The sequence below is a fragment of the Pipistrellus kuhlii genome, unplaced genomic scaffold, assembly GCF_014108245.1.
Source record: "Pipistrellus kuhlii isolate mPipKuh1 unplaced genomic scaffold, mPipKuh1.p scaffold_m20_p_10, whole genome shotgun sequence".
NCBI lineage: Eukaryota > Metazoa > Chordata > Mammalia > Chiroptera > Vespertilionidae > Pipistrellus > Pipistrellus kuhlii.
The window spans coordinates 4,113,124-4,133,447 of NW_023425405.1; the positions used below are offsets into that span (position 1 = coordinate 4,113,124).

Consider the following 20,324-nt stretch of genomic DNA (forward strand, 5'->3'; position numbering starts at 1 on the left):
TTGCTGTTCATGTTAATGAAGTCATTAGCAACTCAGTTCTTGGGTGGGGTGGGTTTTGCCCTTATCTTTGTGTCCCAGGAGGTACCAACAAGGGTCAAGCAGACTGGGTTTCTCCAGCAAAAGCCCTGTCTTCAACACTGCCAGCCTCATTGCCTCCATTTCTCAGTACCACCTATTTCTCCCTCTGACCATTTCGTTCAACATCCTCAAACAACTTAGCCCGAAGGCAAATCGAGAAACAGCATGTGTCTAATTCAGGTTATTTAACATCGTTCCAGGTCTATTATTTTAACCAACCACAGAAGCAGGAAGCCATCACAGTTTCCAGTTTGAAGGGTTAAGCCTCTCTCTGATCAGGGTTTATGGAGACAAAAGGCAACGCACTCCGTGTTGGAACTGGAGAGTCCTTCCGGCCTGGTGCCCGAAAGCTCACCGTTTGGAATGCCTTTGCCTTACGCTACTTCAAAGTCCTGCTTCAGAAACTTATCTACTCTTTCCCCACTTCCCCCTTTTTCCTCCCTATGTCATAGGCTATGTCAGCCCCTGCTCCTCTCCCGCAGGTTGATAATCGTAAACAGACACCCCCCCTGGGCTAGGTCAGGGGTATACCGCAGCTTTGAACACCCTTGTATTAAAAGTTCCAAAGAGTCAATCCTCATTTATAGTTATGTCAAACTCCAACGCCTCTGTCTCTAGTGACCCTAAGTCTACAATCTCCCCCTCGGGAGGGGAAAGCCACTGTCTTTTACACCGTCTGCTAAAAAGAAGGGCTCGGCAGGGGTGAGGCTCTGTGCGTCCAGCTGAGGAGCCAGGGACAAGCCCTGGAAGAGCCGTGTGCGTGTAATGCAGGTGCAGGGAGGTGAGCTCAGTCACACAGGTGCTAGGGAGCACACGCTCCTCCTGTGAACAGTACCCCATCTTCATTACTCCTACACAGGAGAGTGCACTTAGGAATTCAAAGTATTATTTAAAAATATTAATCTAGGGCTTAATTTGTGTTTTTTTTTACAACGTACTGTCACGTCACATGTAATCTGAAGAAGCATCTGTCTTGCTAGCCTAACCCCGTGCCTTACACTGAGGCAAATTCTGACCCAAGTCTAGTACGTGCTCACAGCCTCCTTACCGTGCAGCAGAGGCATGTGGCGTGACTATCTCTCACGAAGGGCAATCTGAGAAGGAAGATGTTATTTTAAAAGAAACACAGAATAGCTCTTGCGGGGATAAGTGCTATGCCATTCTTTTTGAAGTATTCTTTTGTTCCGCCTTCTTTTCTTCACTGGTAGCATTTTTAATCTCCATATGAATTTTAAATTCTTTAAAACTAATTATTCAAAATACACTTGCTACTTTTTCTTCTCGTACTTTTTGCTTGTACACTTTATTCATTCCTTCTCTGTCCGCTGGCTTTCTCTGTACAGATTCACAGAGAGGAACAAAGAAGGGGGTAGAAGTGCGGTGCACAGTGGGAGATGGACTTCAGCGCTCCAACCTCAGCCCAACCCAAGTTGTTTAAATCTCTTTCATTAAAGAAAAAGAAAAAGAAAAAGGGTTAAAAACCAGGAGTACGCACAGCATACCTTATGAATAAGTGTATTCCTTACTGTAGTAATATAATTCGATCAATTTATTTTCTTTATTTAAAAAAGCAAGAGAGTAACTGGTAGGTAATTCCCATCCCCTCATTATTCTCAAAGCGTGAGTGGAACAGCCCAGGCGTATCTTTTTCTTCTCTCCTCTCTGTTCCTTTCCACCCTTCTGGACCACAAGAACACCCTGCTGTGCGCTTCCTGCACTTTAAGAGAAGTGACACCGCACCCATTGATGGATCTTACCCCCCTAGTTCACGAATTCCCTGGCACTGTTCACAAGCCTTTGGCGTCCCCATCGACAGAACCTAACATGTACATTCTCCACGAGCTCTTTGTTGGTCAACAGAAAATGAAGGTGATGGTGGAAGGAGTTTTAGGAGATGAGGATGGACATCAGCAAGAGCAAGGTCAGACAGACGGACAGACCACAGTGTTCTTGACGACATATTGTAACATTCAGAGAACTTTAGCTTTTAGTCTGGAACCACTGGAGTATAACAGAAAAGAACTGGAAGCCCGTGAAGGGAGAGAGTCCAGAACAGGAAGGGTTAGTGATGAGGCCTCCTCAGTTTGTTTCTTCTCTTTTTAAAAAAAAATATCTTTTATTGATTTTTTTACAGAGAGGAAGGGAGAGGAATAGAGAGCTAGAAACATCGATCAGCTGCTTCCTGCACACCCTCTACTTGGGGATGTGACCGCAACCAAGGTACATGTCCTTGACTGGAATTGAACCCGGGACCCTTGAGTCTGCAGGCCAACGCTCTATCCACTGAGCCAAACCAGTCAGGGCAATTTCTTGAGTAAGAAGTAAGAGTTGGTACAAAAAGAAATTGACGGCCAGTTTAAAATGGGATTTCCATGGCCTAGAGCAAAAAATATCCTTACATGATATTATTCTACAAGGTCGCTATAATTTTTCCGACATCTGTGTTATCCCCATTACCTATAATAGTATAATAGTACCTCACACCATGGGGTATCAATAAAAAATCATTTACTTTATTTTATATATATATATATATATATATATATATATATATATATATATTTTTTTTTTTTTTTTTTTTTTTTTTTTTTTTTTTGCTGGTGCTTGGAGACAAAGGTAACACAGCTCTAGATATTTGAGAATTACAACAGCACATTGTACAATTTCCCCAAACAAACATACAAACCAATCCTTTGAATGTCTGGCAGCAATTTAAAAACGACATGAAAGGACTTCATCTCTTCCACTATGCAGAGGGCCCCCCCTGGGAAGGCACCTGAGCATTCTATAGTGGCCCATCTTGCCTTTTGGCCAAAAACGAACCTCTTCTTATGGTCCAGGTGCCCACAATTGTTGCCTGACTTTTCAGTTCATGCCAAGGCTGAAGCAGCATGGTGGCTGGTACCACGGATCTCTTGCCTGCCCAGTGTGGGGAGCTGGGCCCTCTCTGGAAAAGAAACGTAAGTTCCCAAAAATATGAGAGCAATGCCTGGGCCCCACCAGCAGGTGAGGGGTTCCTGAGGCAGGTGCTGGGTGTGGAGCCCATGGGGGCCTAGGCTACCAAGAAGACAGACCAAATATCACATCACCCTGCTTGGCCCCGGAGGATGGCTGGTTAGCCAGAGACGGGTAAGATTCCACAGGGAAGGAACAACCTAAGACAGGCACAGACGCAGAGGGGCCATCAGGAGAGAACTTGGGGGTCAACAGAGGTGGGGCACAGACTCTTACCAACCCCCCCTGCAACACGGCAGGCGCCTGAACCTTCTCCCCTTCTGAGGGAGGTCTCCGTCGCTTCCCATGCACAGCTCAAAGTGGGACCCAGGTAACAGACAGAGACTTGGCTGACAGCAGCTGCCCTCTCACTGCAACAAGACTTATTTGAGAGGTCTCATATCCATGGTGTGGGCAAGTGGGTTTTTAATATCCAAGTCCAGCCTAGCAGCAGGAATGCCCAGGCCCTTCTCAAGAAGGGAAATAATCAACTCCACTAATACACACATGGTAAATGAGATTGATGCTTGAGTGTTGAGTATGACAGATGAATGGTAGCCAATTTCTCAGAGGAAAGTAATGTGGCTATTGGAAATAAATGAATATTCTAAATAAAAAAAAAACCAAAAAAAAAACCTGATTGTACTGTTCAAAAAGCTGTTCCTAATGGGTTAACAAAAATTCTTATTGGCAGAGTGGCCACAGTAAAATTGCACATGTTATGAATCTAAAGTAGTCATAGTGTAGTGCAACTTACTTAAAATGTAAAAGCTATCAAGACTACAGTATAAAATTTCCAAAAGTTTCCTATTATTTAAAGTAAAAAAGGGGGTGACAGTGGAAGAATATCATGTAAGGAAATATATCCTGATAATAATTTACATCTAAAAAATTTGTGCTTTAGAAAATTAACGTTCATTCGAAACGCTAATAGCAAGATACCCATGAAAATGCACACATGGTGACAAAACAAGCCAGGGGAAAATCATTTTGGGGGGAAAAAATGGAAAAGAATCCCAAATAAAATTTAAAGAAAATATCCCTTTATTAACTTTTGGTCGTAAATATGTTTGTATATTTTCATTTGCCTCTCAGCATAATCATTATGGCTTGTTGCAGTTTAGGTTCTTACATGATCTCACACATCTAGAGGAAATAATGAACAACACAAACAGACCCAGAGAAAGAGAACCAGTGATCAGACTCTCAAACCTCAGAGGGAAAATAAGGGGGGATGTGGGTAAGGGGAAGAGATCAACCAAAGGACTTGTGTGCATACATATGGGCCTAGCCAGTGACCCTGGACAACCGGGGGGGGGGGGGGGGGGGGATGGGGGGGCATATCTAGGGAGGGGTTTGGGATGGGAATGGGGGGAATAAGGACAATTATGTGAGACCATAATCACTAAAAAAAAAAAGTAAAAGTTGGTAGAGGGAACGTGTAGCAGGAGGAAGAGAGGGGAGATTATGAAGCAGATTCAACAGAACTCAGGACTGGCCAGATGTGGAAAATGAGACAAACTGAGGAATCAACGATAACACTCAGGTTGCTAACTTGGGCAACTGCATTCAAGGTTTGAGCAATGAACGTTATGTCTTAGTTTTGTTATTAAAAAGAGAAGGAAGATATTTGATGCTTATAAGTCACTGATCTTTTACTTATTTATAATGTCTTATCTTCAAATACAAAACAAAACAAAAAACCTTTCATATTTGGAGATGACATACCATTTGCTACATATAAAGCATTTAGAGTGGAGATTTTTTTGGGCCTCAGTCTACTATTCAAAATCTTAATTTTTCATACATTGTACAGCATGGTGATTATAGTGAATAGTACTGCATTGCATGCTTGAAAGTTCCTAAGAAAGTAGATTTTAAAAGTTCTCATTATAAGAAAAAAAATTTTAAACTATGTATGGTAATGATGTTAACTAACTACATTTATTGTTGTGATTACTTTGCAATATATACAATTACTGAAATGTTGTATACCCCAAATTAATGTTATATTTGAATTATATCTCAATTAAAAATAAAATTTAAAAAGTATGGCATTTTGAAATCTAATTAACTTTATTTTTATGCCCTATCATTAACTACTCCCTGATCAACCTGTACTCTCTAATCTTACTTTTTTCTGCCTCCACTTCACGCAAGTTCTTCTATTTGCTGCACCTGAATGTAACTAGCATTTTCTTTTTCTTTGACCATGCTATTTCCTGTATCAGGAGATTCACCCATTTATTTCCCATAAGAATTCAAAAAGTGTGCAAGGTGAAAAAAAAAAAAAAAAAAAAAGCTATACGACTAGTCTTCAAGGAGCTCCCAATACATACACGTTTGGGCCAAGGGAAAAGCCCAAATAATACCCTCAGTGCCTTGACCTATAGTTGTGTGGGGCCCAGAGATATAAACAGAGTCTACTGTTGTTCATTAAAGGGAGTTTTCATACTGGAGGGATCAGGTAAACTTTCATTTGAGATGTCCTTAGAAATTTTAAGAGGGACTTTTCCTGTCATTTCCAGAAGGGCAGAGACCATATCTATTTTAATCAGTACTGTGTATATAGTACTTGGCATAGTACCTGCCATGTGGTAACTGTAGTGTGTGCTGGGGTTGTGTGCTGATGTACACTCACTCTAAAATTCTAGAAGAAAATTGTAGCTTAAACAAAGACACAAAGAGTGGAAAAACAAAAAAGTGCAAGGAATGATATTTCTCTCTCATATTTTACTGGAGCATAGACACCTATTGAAAAATCAGATATTCCGAAGACTTATAAATGGCCAACAGGTACATGAAAACTCAACATTACTAATCTTCAGAAAAATGCAAATTAAAATCACAATGAAATTTCCACTCTGTCTGTCAGAATAGCTAGCTATTATGAAAAAGATAAGAGGCAAATGTTGGCAAGGATGTGGACAAATGGGAAGCCTTGTGTACTGTTGATAGAAATTCATGTGGCTACTATGGAAAACAGTATGGAGGGTCCTCAAAAAAAGTTCAAAATAGAAGTACAAAAAAATTTAAAATAGCAATTCTACTCCTGGGTATATATCCAAAGGAAATTAAATCAGGATCTTGAAGAGAACCTGCACCCCCTTGTTTGCTGTAGCATCATTCACAATAACCAAGACATGGAAACAACAGAAAATGAAACACACACACACACACACACACACACACACACACTCACACACAGAAATATTATTCAGCCATAAAGAAGAAAATCCTGCCATTTGTGATGGCATGGATGAACCTGGAGGGCATTAAGCTAAGTGAGATAAGTCAGAGAAAGACAAGTATGTATGATATCACATATGTGGAACCAAAAAAAGCCAAACTCATAGGAACAGAGTAGAATGGTGGTTGGCAGCACCTGGGGGGTGTTGGGGGAAATGAGGAAATGATATATAATGTGTTGTTAACCACAGTCACCATGCTATACATTAGATCCTCAAAATGTATTCATTTTGTAATTGAAAGGTTTGTACCTTTGACCATCATCTCTTCTAAGGAGACAAAGACATGCTTAGAGGAACTCCTGGAAAATGGAGAAAAATGAGGCTTGACTACCAGGTGTCACACCATGAGCTAAACAGGGAAGTGGTCCTTTAAGGGACTGGGTTTTAGGCTCTGAAAACAACATATCTGGCAGCCACCACTGATTTTTCTCTAGGTTTGAATACTAGTCCACTACTGCTGAACCTTTAACTTTCTAACTAGTATAAATCTTGCTTTATTATTTTAATATTAGTAAGATGAGAATGGTGTAGTAGGCAGTTAAGCAAGCATTAGCACAGCAAGGACCATAGGCCAGGCACCAAAGAGTGCCTAGCAATGGACAACTGTAGGGTGGAATCTCACCCCCAGGGCAACCTTTCCCTCACTAGCATAAAGCTGACCATGGGGCACAGACCCCTGACCTTTCACATCACTGGTCTTGTAGTGTGGACCTCCCTTAACCTGTGGTAGACCTGGCAGGTACCAATCAGTAGAGACCACAACCCTGAAAGGACAGAGACACACCCAGGAAGCTGATGAGTATTCTGTTGAGGTCCTCCCTTGGGATCTCCAGCTAAACGTCCTCAAGACAAGGGGCTCAGCACCTGCTCTTGGTCTCCTTGGAACACCCCTCACCTTTGCCCACCTCCTTCTTTCCCCCAGGTGCTCCCTCTCCCTTTGCCTCCCCAACCCACTCTGTCCCTTGTATTTGTCTTGGCTCTGGATTCTTTCTTAGCCAGAACTCAAGTACCGAGGTTGCTGAACTGAGGTTCAATTGCCAGAAACAGTTTCGCCAACATTAGAAGGGTACTGAAAGTGTTTTCCTACCTAATTTCCAGGTGGCTGCTAATAAGTAGGCCTAACAGTCTCTTGCCCCTATAATGGCAGTAAAAAGTTTTTCTAGATTCTTGCCAAAGGGAGACTCCAGTTCTATTTTTCTGTTTTTGTGAAGTTTTGTCACTTTTCAAAAGTACTTTAGAGGGAAATAGCATGTTAGGTAATGCTAGCCAGGTCCAATTTTAAACCATAAATCCTGAGCTCTCCAAGTTAATCTCAAACTGCCATGACTTGTTGGGTGGAAATTCTCTCACAGCACCAGCAAAACTAAATACAGAATTTCAAGATCTACTGAATACGCTACTCCGAGATTTTCAAGTAGTATTGCTCCTTAATCTTGTCTTATTTCTGAAAACAAGAGTGCTCTCTGTTCATTACAGCTATCCTGTCAAACTGCCTGTACTACCTTAAGATTGATTTTGAGATCATATAACAGCTAGAGACCAGGCTTCACAGATAAACTGCCTTCAATCTCAATACCTCATCTGTCCTGACTGTGGGGGTTTGACAAATATAAGCAGGAAACATTCCATTTAAAATTTTGGCAATTCACTAGGAGTAAGCATTTTGTGTTCAAATAGACTAATATCCTTTTTGGAAAAAGGTAAGTGAACTAAGTAAAATTAAAGGGAAAAACAAACATATAAATTTCCAGGTCATTCATACTAATACTTTCTAGTGAATGCATTCCATTAGTAGGTTTCTTCCCATTTCAGGTATCAGTTGTTGTTGTTTTTGTTAATGTTCTTTTGTCTATCTCTTCTAATGATATAATTGTGTTGGTTACCATTTAAGGTATAACCAACTGGGAGCCTGTTGCTCTACAGAGACTGGTGAAAACTTGCAAACCTATGCCAAGAAAATATTTACCTAATCTAGCATTATCATTTATATTTCTCGAAATAGCAAGGTCTGAGATATAATAAATATACATGCTATGTGCTTCCAGCAGAGGGCACTAAAGATAGACAGTAGGTAGACAGAAAGCAGACAGATTTTTTGGGGTGGGAGTTAAATATTATAATCATGTTGAAATGAGATATGTTCTTTGAAAAATAAAATCAGTTAACTTCTAAAAGGTGAATTGCAGTTGTCAGAATTATCCCTAAGTGCATGCTTACAGTGTGGCCTTTTGGCTTATTCATAAAGGGACATGGCCTTATTATCACAATTGGTACCAATCCCTTTTATTCTCCTCTTCACAGCCTACTCAGAAAGCTCTTACCACACATCAATTAGTGCTTTGTGAGGCAAATGAATTCTGGATTAAATGGGAACAATGACCTCCACAAAGGCAGATCCATACTTTTATTTTTTCCCTCCGCAGTGTTTTTCTGCAGAAAGGAGTTTACCAGAAGAGATAGAGTTTCCACTATGGTCCATGTGGCACCTGTAATGAGGCTTCAGACTAGCGGCTTAATTTTTTTTTTAAGTATTTTATTGATTTTTTACAGAGAGAAAGGAAGAGGGATAGAGAGCTAGAAACATCGATGAGAGAGAGACATCGATCAGCCACCTCTTGCACACGCCCTACTGGGGATGTGCCCGCAACCAATGTACATGCCCTTAACCGGAATCGAACCTGGGACCCTTCAGTCTGCAGGCCGACGCTCTATCCCCTGAGCCAAACCGGTTTCGGATAGTGGCATGATTTTAAAGCAATAAACTTAACCTTTTATTTGAAGTCTTATTTGTCAGAGTCTGAGGAAAAGCTTCTACTGTCTTGAGACCATTTTAGGCCAGATTGTGGCAAAATGTTGAACTCAAAGAAAGAATGAAAAATAAAAGGTCTTCTCCAAGCCAATAAAGTTGGAATTGCGATAGCTTAAGGTATCATGCTTTATAGCTAGTTTTACTGATAACATTGTGATAATCTGCCTATTTTTAGCAGGAAAGGAGTCAAGGAAAAACTAAATGATACAGGCATGCATGCTATTTATACAGCTTTGCTAATTTAACACTTTCCAAATCTGTTCCCCACTGATCAATGGAGGAAGAGACTGGACAAGGCCACCGCAAGGATGCAAACCTTAATGTTTAAACTCCGAGACAAAGAAGCATATGCGCTTGGCTCTTGGTTCTTACCCTCTAGTTCTCTTGGAACTTCTGACGCAGGGGGCACGCTCCTCTGCATTCGCCCATGTGGTCATGCCCACGTGGGACCCACACAGTGGACTATTGGACTTTAATTAGCCTGAATGCTGAACTAGACCCGGCCGCTACACGGAACGAAAGCTCTGGACTCTGGCCCTCCTTTTGGCTTTACTGGAATCCCAGCTGCCCCTCTTACAGGACCGGGTTAAGGGACATGGGACTTTTTAACCCGAGGAATGTAACTCCATACAAGTAAAGCCTTTCATCGCATCTCATTCTCCCTGAGGGCTTCTGAAAATGCTTACGTCAGCGATACACCAAGAACCTCACACCTGGTCATGTCTGGGAAATCTGGCCCACAAATCTCTCCAGCAGCATTTCCATTGTTTTTAGCTAGTTATTGATGATAGGAAAGGAGCAAAAGGGAGGCCAGGCATTATAAGCATGGCCACCTGGGCAGCTGCAATGTCATACTCCTCAGGGAACCACTGGCCCAGTCCCTGCAGATCACTGCGGCGAGGGGAAGACGGATCACACACAGTGAATCCAGGTGATGTAGGGAAGGTGCCTGTCAGTCTAGCCTGGAACAAAAATAACTGGCCAGAGTGGGATGGAACCATGGCAAGTATGAAAAATCTTAGGAAGTTGAAATTCTGCGACAAAGGAATTCTCTCTCTCTTGGCTCTCTTGTTTCTCTGGCTTTGCTCCTGCCTATGATCCTAGAAGCCACAAGGCGGACCCCAGGAAGCAATGAATGGACTGATGGGCTGCAGCGGGGAACACAAGTAAGCTAGCTTGATGCTGGATTGGACTATGCAAACATGGGGTGAAAACTCTGGGCAATGGCCTTAATCCTAGCTCTGCTGAAAGCAAAGTGGGGCTTATTTCATCGGTGGGACGGAAGGAAATAAGACCTTGGAAACTCAGGGGCCTAACCCATGCAAATAAATATCACTCATTTTCCTGTGCAAGTCTCAAAAGATTCCTTTTTCTCGTGACGTCGAGAAGAGCAAATGGCCCCTAGCAACAGATGGGGACACAAAGAGCTCCCCATTGATAACACTAGGACTGTAATTCTGACATCTTTGACATTCAATTTTAAACAAATAGTTCACATATGACTTTAGAGTCCTAGATGGCAGTTACTATCAGTTTATTAATATTAAATCCCCCAAACAATATTGGCATATTCAGCACCAGAAATCACAAAACTGGAATCCTTCTTGTTAGAGCAGGTTTTAGCCATTTGCTAAGGTCCCTCTTAATACAATAGATATGAGAATAAAATTCAAGAGAAATTACAGTGCACGCATGGACACACATATTTTCTGTTTTTAAAACTTACTTCATTGAAACTGTAAAAGCCAAGCTCAGACTTGGCTACTAAAATCAAGTAAAGCTAGGCCCTCATTTATTAATACAGACATAATAATTTGGGTATATATTATAGCTATTTAAAAAGATCAATCTAGAGATATCTTGAACATAACCCTCCCTTGTCACCCAGGCTCCACTCTTATGAACTCCTCCTGCTCCAGCCCTCCTCTGGGCTGACACTAGCCCACCAGCCAGCATCTTCCACTACAACCACGGGAACCTAAAGACCCACTGGTGTGGAAGCCACCTCTTCTTCACATGAAGAAACCAGCTTCCTCCTTCCACTGGGACCTTTCCTGGCCTTGCTCTTCTGCACCCTGAAAACGATCAGGCCAGCCCTGGTCATTTGCTAAAGAGATGGATGGAGCTAGGGTGGGCTGTCTTGGATACAAAACCACCACCAATGACCTTTTTTAATGGAAAAATAGCAAATTTATCTTGGGATGTATGAAGATTAAGTATAATCTCCCAGCAAAGATTGGAGTAGACAGCCAACAGATGGAGAATCTCATGGATTTGTCCTGAGGGATTCAGAGCCCTACATGTTAAAATAGGGCTTAGATTAGGATGACCTAATCTAGTATTTTTCTAATATAACAATCATTAATAGTCACTGAATTATTAAAATAAAAAATTAAGAATAAGCACAAAAACAAACAATCCAATTAAAAAATGGGCAAAGGACCCGAATAGACACTTCTCCAAAGAGAACACACAGATGGTAAGTAGACATATGAAAAGATGTCAACATCACTAATCATTAGAGAGATGCAAATTTAAACCACAATGAGATATCACCTCATGCCTTTCAGAATAAAGCAACAATAAGTCAACAAATAAAAAGTGTTGGTGAAGATATGGAGAAATGAGAAACCTGTGCACTGTTGGTGCAGCCACACTAGAAAACAATATGGAGTTTCCTCAAAAAAATTAAAAATGGATCTGCCTTATGACACAGCAATTCTACTTCAGGGTATTTTTCCACAGAAACCCTAAACACTAAACTTAAAGAATATATGTACCCCTCTGTTCATTGCAGTGTTATTTACAATAGCCAAGATTTGGAAGCTGCCTAAGTATCTATCCGTAGATGACTGGATAAAAAAGCTGTGGTACATTTACATAATGGAATACTTTTTGGCTATAAAAAGGAAGAAAATTTTACCCTTTGTGACAGCATGGATGGACCTGGAGAACATTATGCTAAGCGAAATAAGCCAGTCGGAGAAATACAAGTACCATATGATTTCACTCATGTGTGCAATTTAATGAACAAAGTGAACTATCAAGCCAAACAGAAACAGACCCATGGATAAAGAGCAAGCAAACAGCTCTGGAAGAGAGGGTGTTGGGGAGGGAGAAAAAAAAGAGAGAGAGAGAACTCATGGACATGGATAAAAGTATGGTGATTGCCAGGGGCGGGGAACAGGGGGCAGAGGGTAGGTAGAGGTGGAAGAAGGCATAGAGGGGATACATGGTGATGGAGAAAGTAAAATAAAAAATAAAATAAAAATTAAGAATAAGCTAATAAAAATTACGAATTGGTTAAGAGATACACTTGAGCTAATGCAAAAGTCAACATTTACAAATGGCTATATCCTACATTCCTAAAACTGCATGCATTTAGGAAGCTCTCAGTAAATAGCTGTCAAACAACTGAATTTGATACAAATATGTATAACGTATGATTTATCTCCTTAAGGGGTCTATCTCTCTTTTATGATAGAAGAAACATTGACAACTATAATATTATATTTTTACCTCACTCACCTTAAATTTTGAAGTGATTGCTAAAATGAATTTAGTTTTTATCTTCATCCAAAAGTTGTTGGATTAAAAAAGCCCTTTCTGTACACTCATTAAATTGAGAACAAGGTAACAACAGTGTTCATCTAGTCTCTGGTTTGTTGCTCACTGATAGTCAAACTATGTCTTATGCATCAGGAGGCACATGCTTAATTGCAATTGGAATGTGACTAGCAAATATTTCATTTGACAGATCTACTCAGACAAGGCTAATATGCAGTTGTAATTCAGCTGCATTGCTTTTCTATTCATTTAATCATCTAACAGGTGAATGAGAAGCTCTGAGTCATAATCTTGTCTGGTACAGAGATGCTGAGGAGGGGGTGGGAGGAGGAAGTGGTTGTAGGAACTGACTCCACTGAGAGCATGAGGCTCACATTCCTGAAACTAGTTGGTGACACAACTCCAGCCTTCATTTATACAAAGGAATGAGACAGGTCTCTTTCTCGTCTGTATAAAACCCACAGGCTTACTTGGATGCAGTCGAGAAAGAGGAACAACTAACAAAGAAAATAAGTAAAAGTATCAGATTGAGATCTCTCCTAAATTGTAAGGCTTTTGAATGTTTTCATTGGACTGTAGCTGCTTTTACAGTTAATTCCAACTAGATCAATAAATGGCTTTCAATGCTTGTTTTCCTCAGGACTTCTGGCTAGTCCTGATGATTAAACATCAGGAATTATACCTGCTAATGATGTCAACATTCTTGATTAAAAAAAAAAAAAGGTAGAAAAACACTGGAATCCATTATGATTTCCAAAGCAGCAACAATCTTTGACCAACACAACCCTAATTAAAGGAGCCACAGCTGCTGATTCTTTGGAGGCTGCCTTTGAATCCATTTTGTTGCAATTAGTAAGGTTCCAGTTGCACCTGATGCCAATAGGAACCGTGGAGATAAATAAAATATTTGATATCTTTCATGTTTGCTTGCACATGAACTATAGAGTAACTTTTTAAAAAATGAGAAATCAATAATTTCTTATAAAGAAATTATTCTGCAATCCAATGAATACATTTATTAATCGCTATTCCGGCTGTTTTGCTGCTAGAAATGGTTAAAGTTGTATGCTAGCATGTTGGCCCTGTGACCTGGTGATATTTTACAAATCATTGGACACAAGAATGTTATTTCACCTAGATTTTAAGATTATGAAAACTGGTATAGTTTCATTTTATTTAAAATTCTATGTTTACTGAAAGAGTAAGAGTGATGAACTACAAAATATACCATTTGCTACAGTAGGGATTATTAATGCTTTTTAAAATTCTATATTAATTGTCTTGGAATCCTCAGAAATTGAGTGCTAACATATGAGAACAGGAAAAATGGCTAACTTTTACAACTTCAATGATCCTATCGAATAAAAGGGGAATATGCAAAGTAACAGTCACTCCATCACAAAAAGATGGTGGCACCCAGTCCTCTCAGCTCCACCGGAGTCCTCCAGTCCCAGAAGGGAGGGAGGGGCAACCACTGAGAGCGGGCAGCGAGAGCAGCCTGGTGGAAGGCTTGCTACATTGCTGCAGCACAAGGCAAGCATCTGCTCTTGGCTGTGGATGGGCCTCTGGGCCACGGAGAGCTTCTGGGCAGCAGGCACAGAGCACCAAGGCCCCACAGAGAGCTCCTAGCACACGAATTCATGTGCAGCACTACTAGTATTAAATAATATTAATTTTCGGATGACACAATTTATTTTCATCTGGAGCAAATATACCAGTTCATGGTCCAACGAACACAATTTCTGTAAAGGGTCACAGTTAAACCCATTCATTGTTTTGGAAAAGCGTTCCAAATTAAGGCAGTAAACAAAATGATTGTTTAATGTTTTACACCATCCATATACCTTAGTTTTAAATAGATCTCTCACACACAGACACCGCCTACATCAGGGAACGCATAATCCTGGCTTCATCATTCACTAGCTATGCGGCCTTGTAGCTATTTTACCTCTTTCTGTTTCAGTTTACTAGTCTATAAAATGGGTGATATTATCTACCTTAGAGGGAGGTTTCCCGGAAATAAATAAAGAAGACATATTGCCTGGCATGTAATGAGCACAGTCAAACATTGATTCTCAAATGTCACCCATCCTAAACAATTCAGTTCTCAACCAAGTTGTTTACGGAAAACATGTCTCCGTTTTGGAACAAAACTTCAGTTCTTAACCTGACAACCCTTTCATGCTGATGTTATAAAAAAGCTTCTCTCAGGTCTCTCTCAGGTCACAAATAAAAGGAGAGAATGTGTGTCAGTTTAATGCTAAATCTTATGTAACATCTCAGAAAATTGTGCTATGAATATATATTTTTTTCCTTTTATTGCTGGTGAAATGGATGATTATCATGATTTTGAAAAATAAAAAGCCCATCAAAGGTGCTGACATTGGTAAGGGTATGCAAGTGCTCACCAAACAAAGATCATGAGCAATGGAAGAGATGGAAAAACTGCTGATTTAGCTGAAACTGGTTTGGCTCAGTGAATAGAGCAGACTGAAAGGTCCCAGGTTCGATTCCGGGCAAGGGCATGTAACTTGGTCGTGGGCACATCCCCAGTGTGTGTGGGGGGAATGTGCAGGAGGCAGCTGATCAATGTTTCTCTCTCATCAATGTTTCTGACTCTCTATCCCTTCCCTTCCTCTCTGTAAAAAATCAATAAAATATATTAAAAAAAACACACAGATTTGAATAAACAAAAAGCAGTTAGCTGGGGGCAGTATTTCAGAGGCAATGGTATTGAACAGGTGAAGCTGCTGCACCCTTGGAACGAGGGCTGAAAGTGATTAAGGCCAGTGGAGGGTTGTTCAATAAATTTCAGAAGTGTCTGTTTACAGATTAAATGCTATATTAGACATGTACTGTATGTAAGAAAGGTTAAAGCAGGGAATGACTTGGGGGTCTCAAACAGATTAATTCAATCTACTTTATTTCTAATGGGGGGGGGGGGGAAGAAACTGATTTGGTTTTTGAACAAACTGCGCCTCGAACGGCCTTCCAGAATGAATTTGAGAACCGAGGTTCCACTGTCCTGAACAAATACAAAGCATTACATTTACCCACTGTGTCTTGAGAATTGGCTTCTTCCTCTTGATAACCATACTCCCTACCTCTGCCTTTTACAGTAGTAGAGCCGCCTTACATTAACAGGGTTGTGCAGCCAAAAACCACATGCGCCAGTCCCACCTGGACATGCGTCTAAGTTCTGGTCCGTGGGTGTGGGCAGGAATGATATGTGCAACCCCCCGAGGCAGAGGCGCCCCTCCAGGCTCTCCTCCCTCATGCGGGAGCCTGGCTGTGCAGTGGCGACGCTGGGGGACAGAGTAGCCCTGAGAGGTCTCCCAGCGCCTTCGCCCTCCCCAGATCTGTCACCTGCGAGGCCTTCGGCATCTGAGAAAAATAAACGTCTCACACTGTCCAGGGGTCCTCAAACTTTTTAAAGTGGGGGCCAGATCACGGTCCCTCAGAGAGCTGGAGGGCCGGACTATATGAACTACTAATTCCTATTGTAACACCTCGGCTGCGCTCACTGCCCAAAAAACCTGGCGGGCCGGATCAGACTCCTCTGAGGCCGCATGTGGCCTGCGGGCCGTAGTTTGAAGACGCCTGGCTGTAAGCTATCATTTTTTTGTTTCTGTTAAAGTGGCTACATCAATACACCAATGCTCAGACATTTACTCATTTTTCAATTATAAGCGTTTGTAGCGAGGCATCTTGATACGTGCAGCCATTCTTTTCCATATTGACTAGTTATTTGATGTCAAGTACTAGTTAGGGGCAGACCGTTTCCTCTTGCTCTTATTTTAACACTCACAGGTGGGGAGATAGAGACAGGAAAGATAAAACAAGGCCCAACAGTGCGGGCAATCTGTAGCCAGCTTGTAACCAACATCTTCCCCAGCCAAGGACACAGAGTAAATGGTTAAAGAAAACCTCCCTAATGAGCAAAAAGGGAGGGAGAAAAGGGGGACAAAAAAAAAGGGGGGGGGGCAGTTTTACTTCCGAGGCAGAGAAGCCAGCAGTCTCAGGCTTGGCAAGATAAAGTTGCCAGGTGCTTCTCAAGAATTCTGGGGAGGCCACAACAAAGTAAAAAGGGACCTTGAGAATGACTCTGTACCAAAATAGTCAGCAGAGGAATTTTGAGACTGATAGACAGGACAGTATATAACGCCTCAGACCCCCCCACCCAACTTGCTCCTCAGATTAGCTGTCTGTGCTTCGTAAGCTAGATGTATAGGTTGCTTTGCTTTTTCAATTAAGGTACATGCTTAATTGGTTAATAAATTGGCTTTTCACAACATAGTCAAGGGCTCTGGTATAAATTCATTTATATGGGAAGACAAGGATCATGGTTGAGGACAGCCTTCTCTCACTAGCTCAGGGGGCTGAACTGTCTGGTAACAACACCTCTCGGGTGTCAGTAAGAGGTGCCTACAACACATCCACCTACCAGCCTGAGGTAGTTCTGCAGCATCTGGAGAGGGATCATAGATTGTATGTCACACTACCGAGGCAGCCTTCCTGAGGACCTGCGAGAAGGAAAAATACAGAGGAACATTGGCTCTGACTGCCGGATTCAATATTTTACTGTTTAAAAGCAAATGTTAGCAGAGCTTAGTTCCAATCCTCGGAAAGTTCTAGCCTTGCCTGGCATTAATGCACAGGTCTGGGGTATCCCTTTATTTATTTTAAAAATATATTTGTATTGAGTTCAGAGAGTAAGGGAGAGGGAGAGTGATAGAAACATCAATGATGAGAGAGAATCATTGATCAGTTGCTTCCTGCACGCCCCACTCTTGGGATCAAACCTGCAATCTCTGCATGTGCCCTGACTGGGAATCGAACCATGATCTCCTGGTTCACAGGTTGATTCTCAACCACTGAACCACACCGGCCAGGCTGGGGTTTCCCTTAGGTCTCTTCTCTAACTCCTTCCCTCTGAGCCCCCTCCCATAAGTTCTGCTACTCTCTCAATACATTGCTTGAGCCCAAAGGGGTTTTCTAGGTGGGTTTCACACTTTTCCCCCCTAACTTTATAAGTAGAGTTAAAACAACAAAAATCAAACTTTATTACTTGAAATTGTAAAGAATGCAGGACAAAGACATGCAGGTTTAAGAACTGGGACTTCAAAACAATCCTAAAGCAAACGCTCGGTCAATGTCATCTCCATTTAGAATATCTTTGCCTGACAAAAGCACAGTGACTTGCTCTGCTTTATTCTTTTTCATAAAGTCCCACAGGGGCAGGGTGAAGCTCTGACTCACTGACCATGGCACATTTCCTAGTTCAAAAAAAAAAAAAAAGGAAAATGTCAGGAGATTAAAAGGAATTTTTCTTATAGGGGTTGACGCATGATCTCCTCTGTGAGAACTCTAAGGAATCAAAGGCATGTACACAATTTGTGAACGGTCATAGGGAGTGAACTTCTGTTGAAGGTCAAGAGGAAGACTTCAAACTACAGGCTTCTCCAAAGCTGTCCTGAGGAGGGGATTCGTAGTTCTCCCAGTGCCTGCTTCATAATAAGGTCAAGCACTCTGAACTAGGTCCCTGCCTCCCTCTCCAGCAAAGGTTTAGATTCCAGAGAGAACACACATATAATCTCAGGTGCTCAGGGTAAGACCAGCCTTCCCATAGTCCAGGCCCTCTTGGGAACTTGTTTTCATCTCTTGCCTCCCACAGATCAATTCCTAAATACCCATTCTCGTCATGACCCAACATACAGACGCCTACCCCGCCTGCAACTTTCTGTTATCTGTTGGCCTGGGTCCTTTTAATCTAGCTTGGGTTATCAACACAGTAAAACTGCTTATATACGTATATTAATGACAATAACAACGTAGTTACCAATTTTAAGTGGCTACAGCCAGGTGCTAAATCAAGTCCAGGACCCATAAAAATCAATGGTTTTAGACCTGGAATCCTACTTGAGTATCTCACCCTCAGTAACAAGTATGAACAGAAACCATTGTTCAGAGGCAAATCTACCCAATGGTTGTGAATACCTATTTGCCTTTGTCAGTTTCCAGATTACCCGGATGAAGGCCCAATGCCTTTAAAACATGGCTGTGCTGACTTCATTTAGACCCCTGACGCTGACCTACCCCTTGAATAACACTCTGCTTAATGGGCAAAATGTGACCCAGAAAATCATTTCTGACTTATTTTCTTAATGCAATTATTTAACTATATATATTTTATGATAGTTATGATAATTTTAATGACCAGGCCAAAGAGCCATAACATGAAGTTGTGAATAATTTGCTTTATTTATTATTTATATATTTTTATTGACTTCAGAGAGGGAGAAGGACAAAGAGATAGAACATCAGTGATGAGATAGAATCACTGATTGGCTGCCTCCTGCCTGTCCACACTGGGGATCGAGCCCACAGTCCTTGGCATGTGCCCTGACCGGGAATCAAACTGTGACCTCCTGGTTCATAGGTCAACGCTCAACCACTGAGCTATGCCAGCCTGGCCATGAGTAATTTGTTTTAAAATCTAGCAGTAATACCGTATTTTTCGGACCATAAGACGCACCAGTTTTTAGAGAAGGGAAATGAAGAAAAAAAGATTCTGAAACAAATAGTGTCCTAAAATATTTTATGTGCATTAAAACTCAACATCACAGTCATAAACACATGTAATCAACCCTGTAAAGTAAACAGCAGCATTTAGAACCATTTTAGAGCCAGGCAAGCACACAGAGACCACACAGAGCCGGGCAAGTAAAAAAACTTTTTTTTTAAAGTATATGTGTAGGCTATATGGTCCGAAAAATACGGCATATATATTTTGAAAGTGAATTAGCATTTATGAATGAAGAGAATAGGATACTTTTTACTCTAATAAGCCTCCACATTAATAGCATGATGAAAAGCAGCCTTCCCTCAAACTGGACCATGTTTTTGCAACACAGTGCTGCTGAAAGTGTATAGGCTTCCCTGTCAGATAGACTGGGGTTCAAGTCCTGCCTGCTTTGCTTGTCAACTATGCCTTCAGGCAGGTCATTGTGTAACTTGTCCAGCTATCTGTAAAACGAGCCTGCTGTAGGGATCCGCTGAGGGGCTAACGTCAAGCGCCCAGCACAGTTCTGGCATAGTGGCCACAGGTTCCTGTAGATGTTCCTTCTCCTGGGTTAAGAGGAAAGAAACCAACCAGGGATAACTAGCTTTTCCAGAGCCTTTATTATGCTCAGGAGAAAGCAAATGTTATCTTCCGCAGGTCCTCAGAGGCTGTTTCATGGAGCCTATTGAACGGGAATAACCAGTTATCACCCTGATTCATCCCAGGTGGAAGCTTTGACTATGTCTTCATTAAAATGCTTTTTCCAATTCTGGACGTCATTAAGACTCCCGTCCTTGGAGGTAAGGTGTTCATGGTTACAGATACCCTGGAATAGCCCAAGCGTATTTGGAGCTGCGTTCAGAACCTGTGCATCAGCAAGCAGCTGCGGTGTGGTCAGTTCCGTGCACTTAACTAGAAGAGCAAGTGCAATCACAGAGCCGCACCGAGGGCTTTTGTGTTCTTTACTCTGAGTATCACCTGAGGCATAAAAGCATTTTTATACGAACGTTATGTAATGGCTGCACCGTGAATACTCAAATGTCAGCACCAGCAGCTGCCACAA

At 41.5% G+C, this 20,324-nt stretch overlaps 1 protein-coding gene across 1 annotated transcript in view; it reads right to left on the reverse strand.

Annotated features, from left to right (window-relative positions):
- CTTNBP2 (cortactin binding protein 2) overlaps window positions 1–20,324 on the reverse strand; it is a 145,707-nt gene that overhangs the window by 16,015 nt on the left and 109,368 nt on the right. Inside the window, 4 exon segments of the mRNA XM_045578665.1 lie at window positions 2,883–3,025; window positions 17,144–17,187; window positions 17,190–17,222; window positions 17,880–17,975. Coding sequence (XP_045434621.1) covers window positions 2,883–3,025; window positions 17,144–17,187; window positions 17,190–17,222; window positions 17,880–17,975 — 316 coding nt within the window.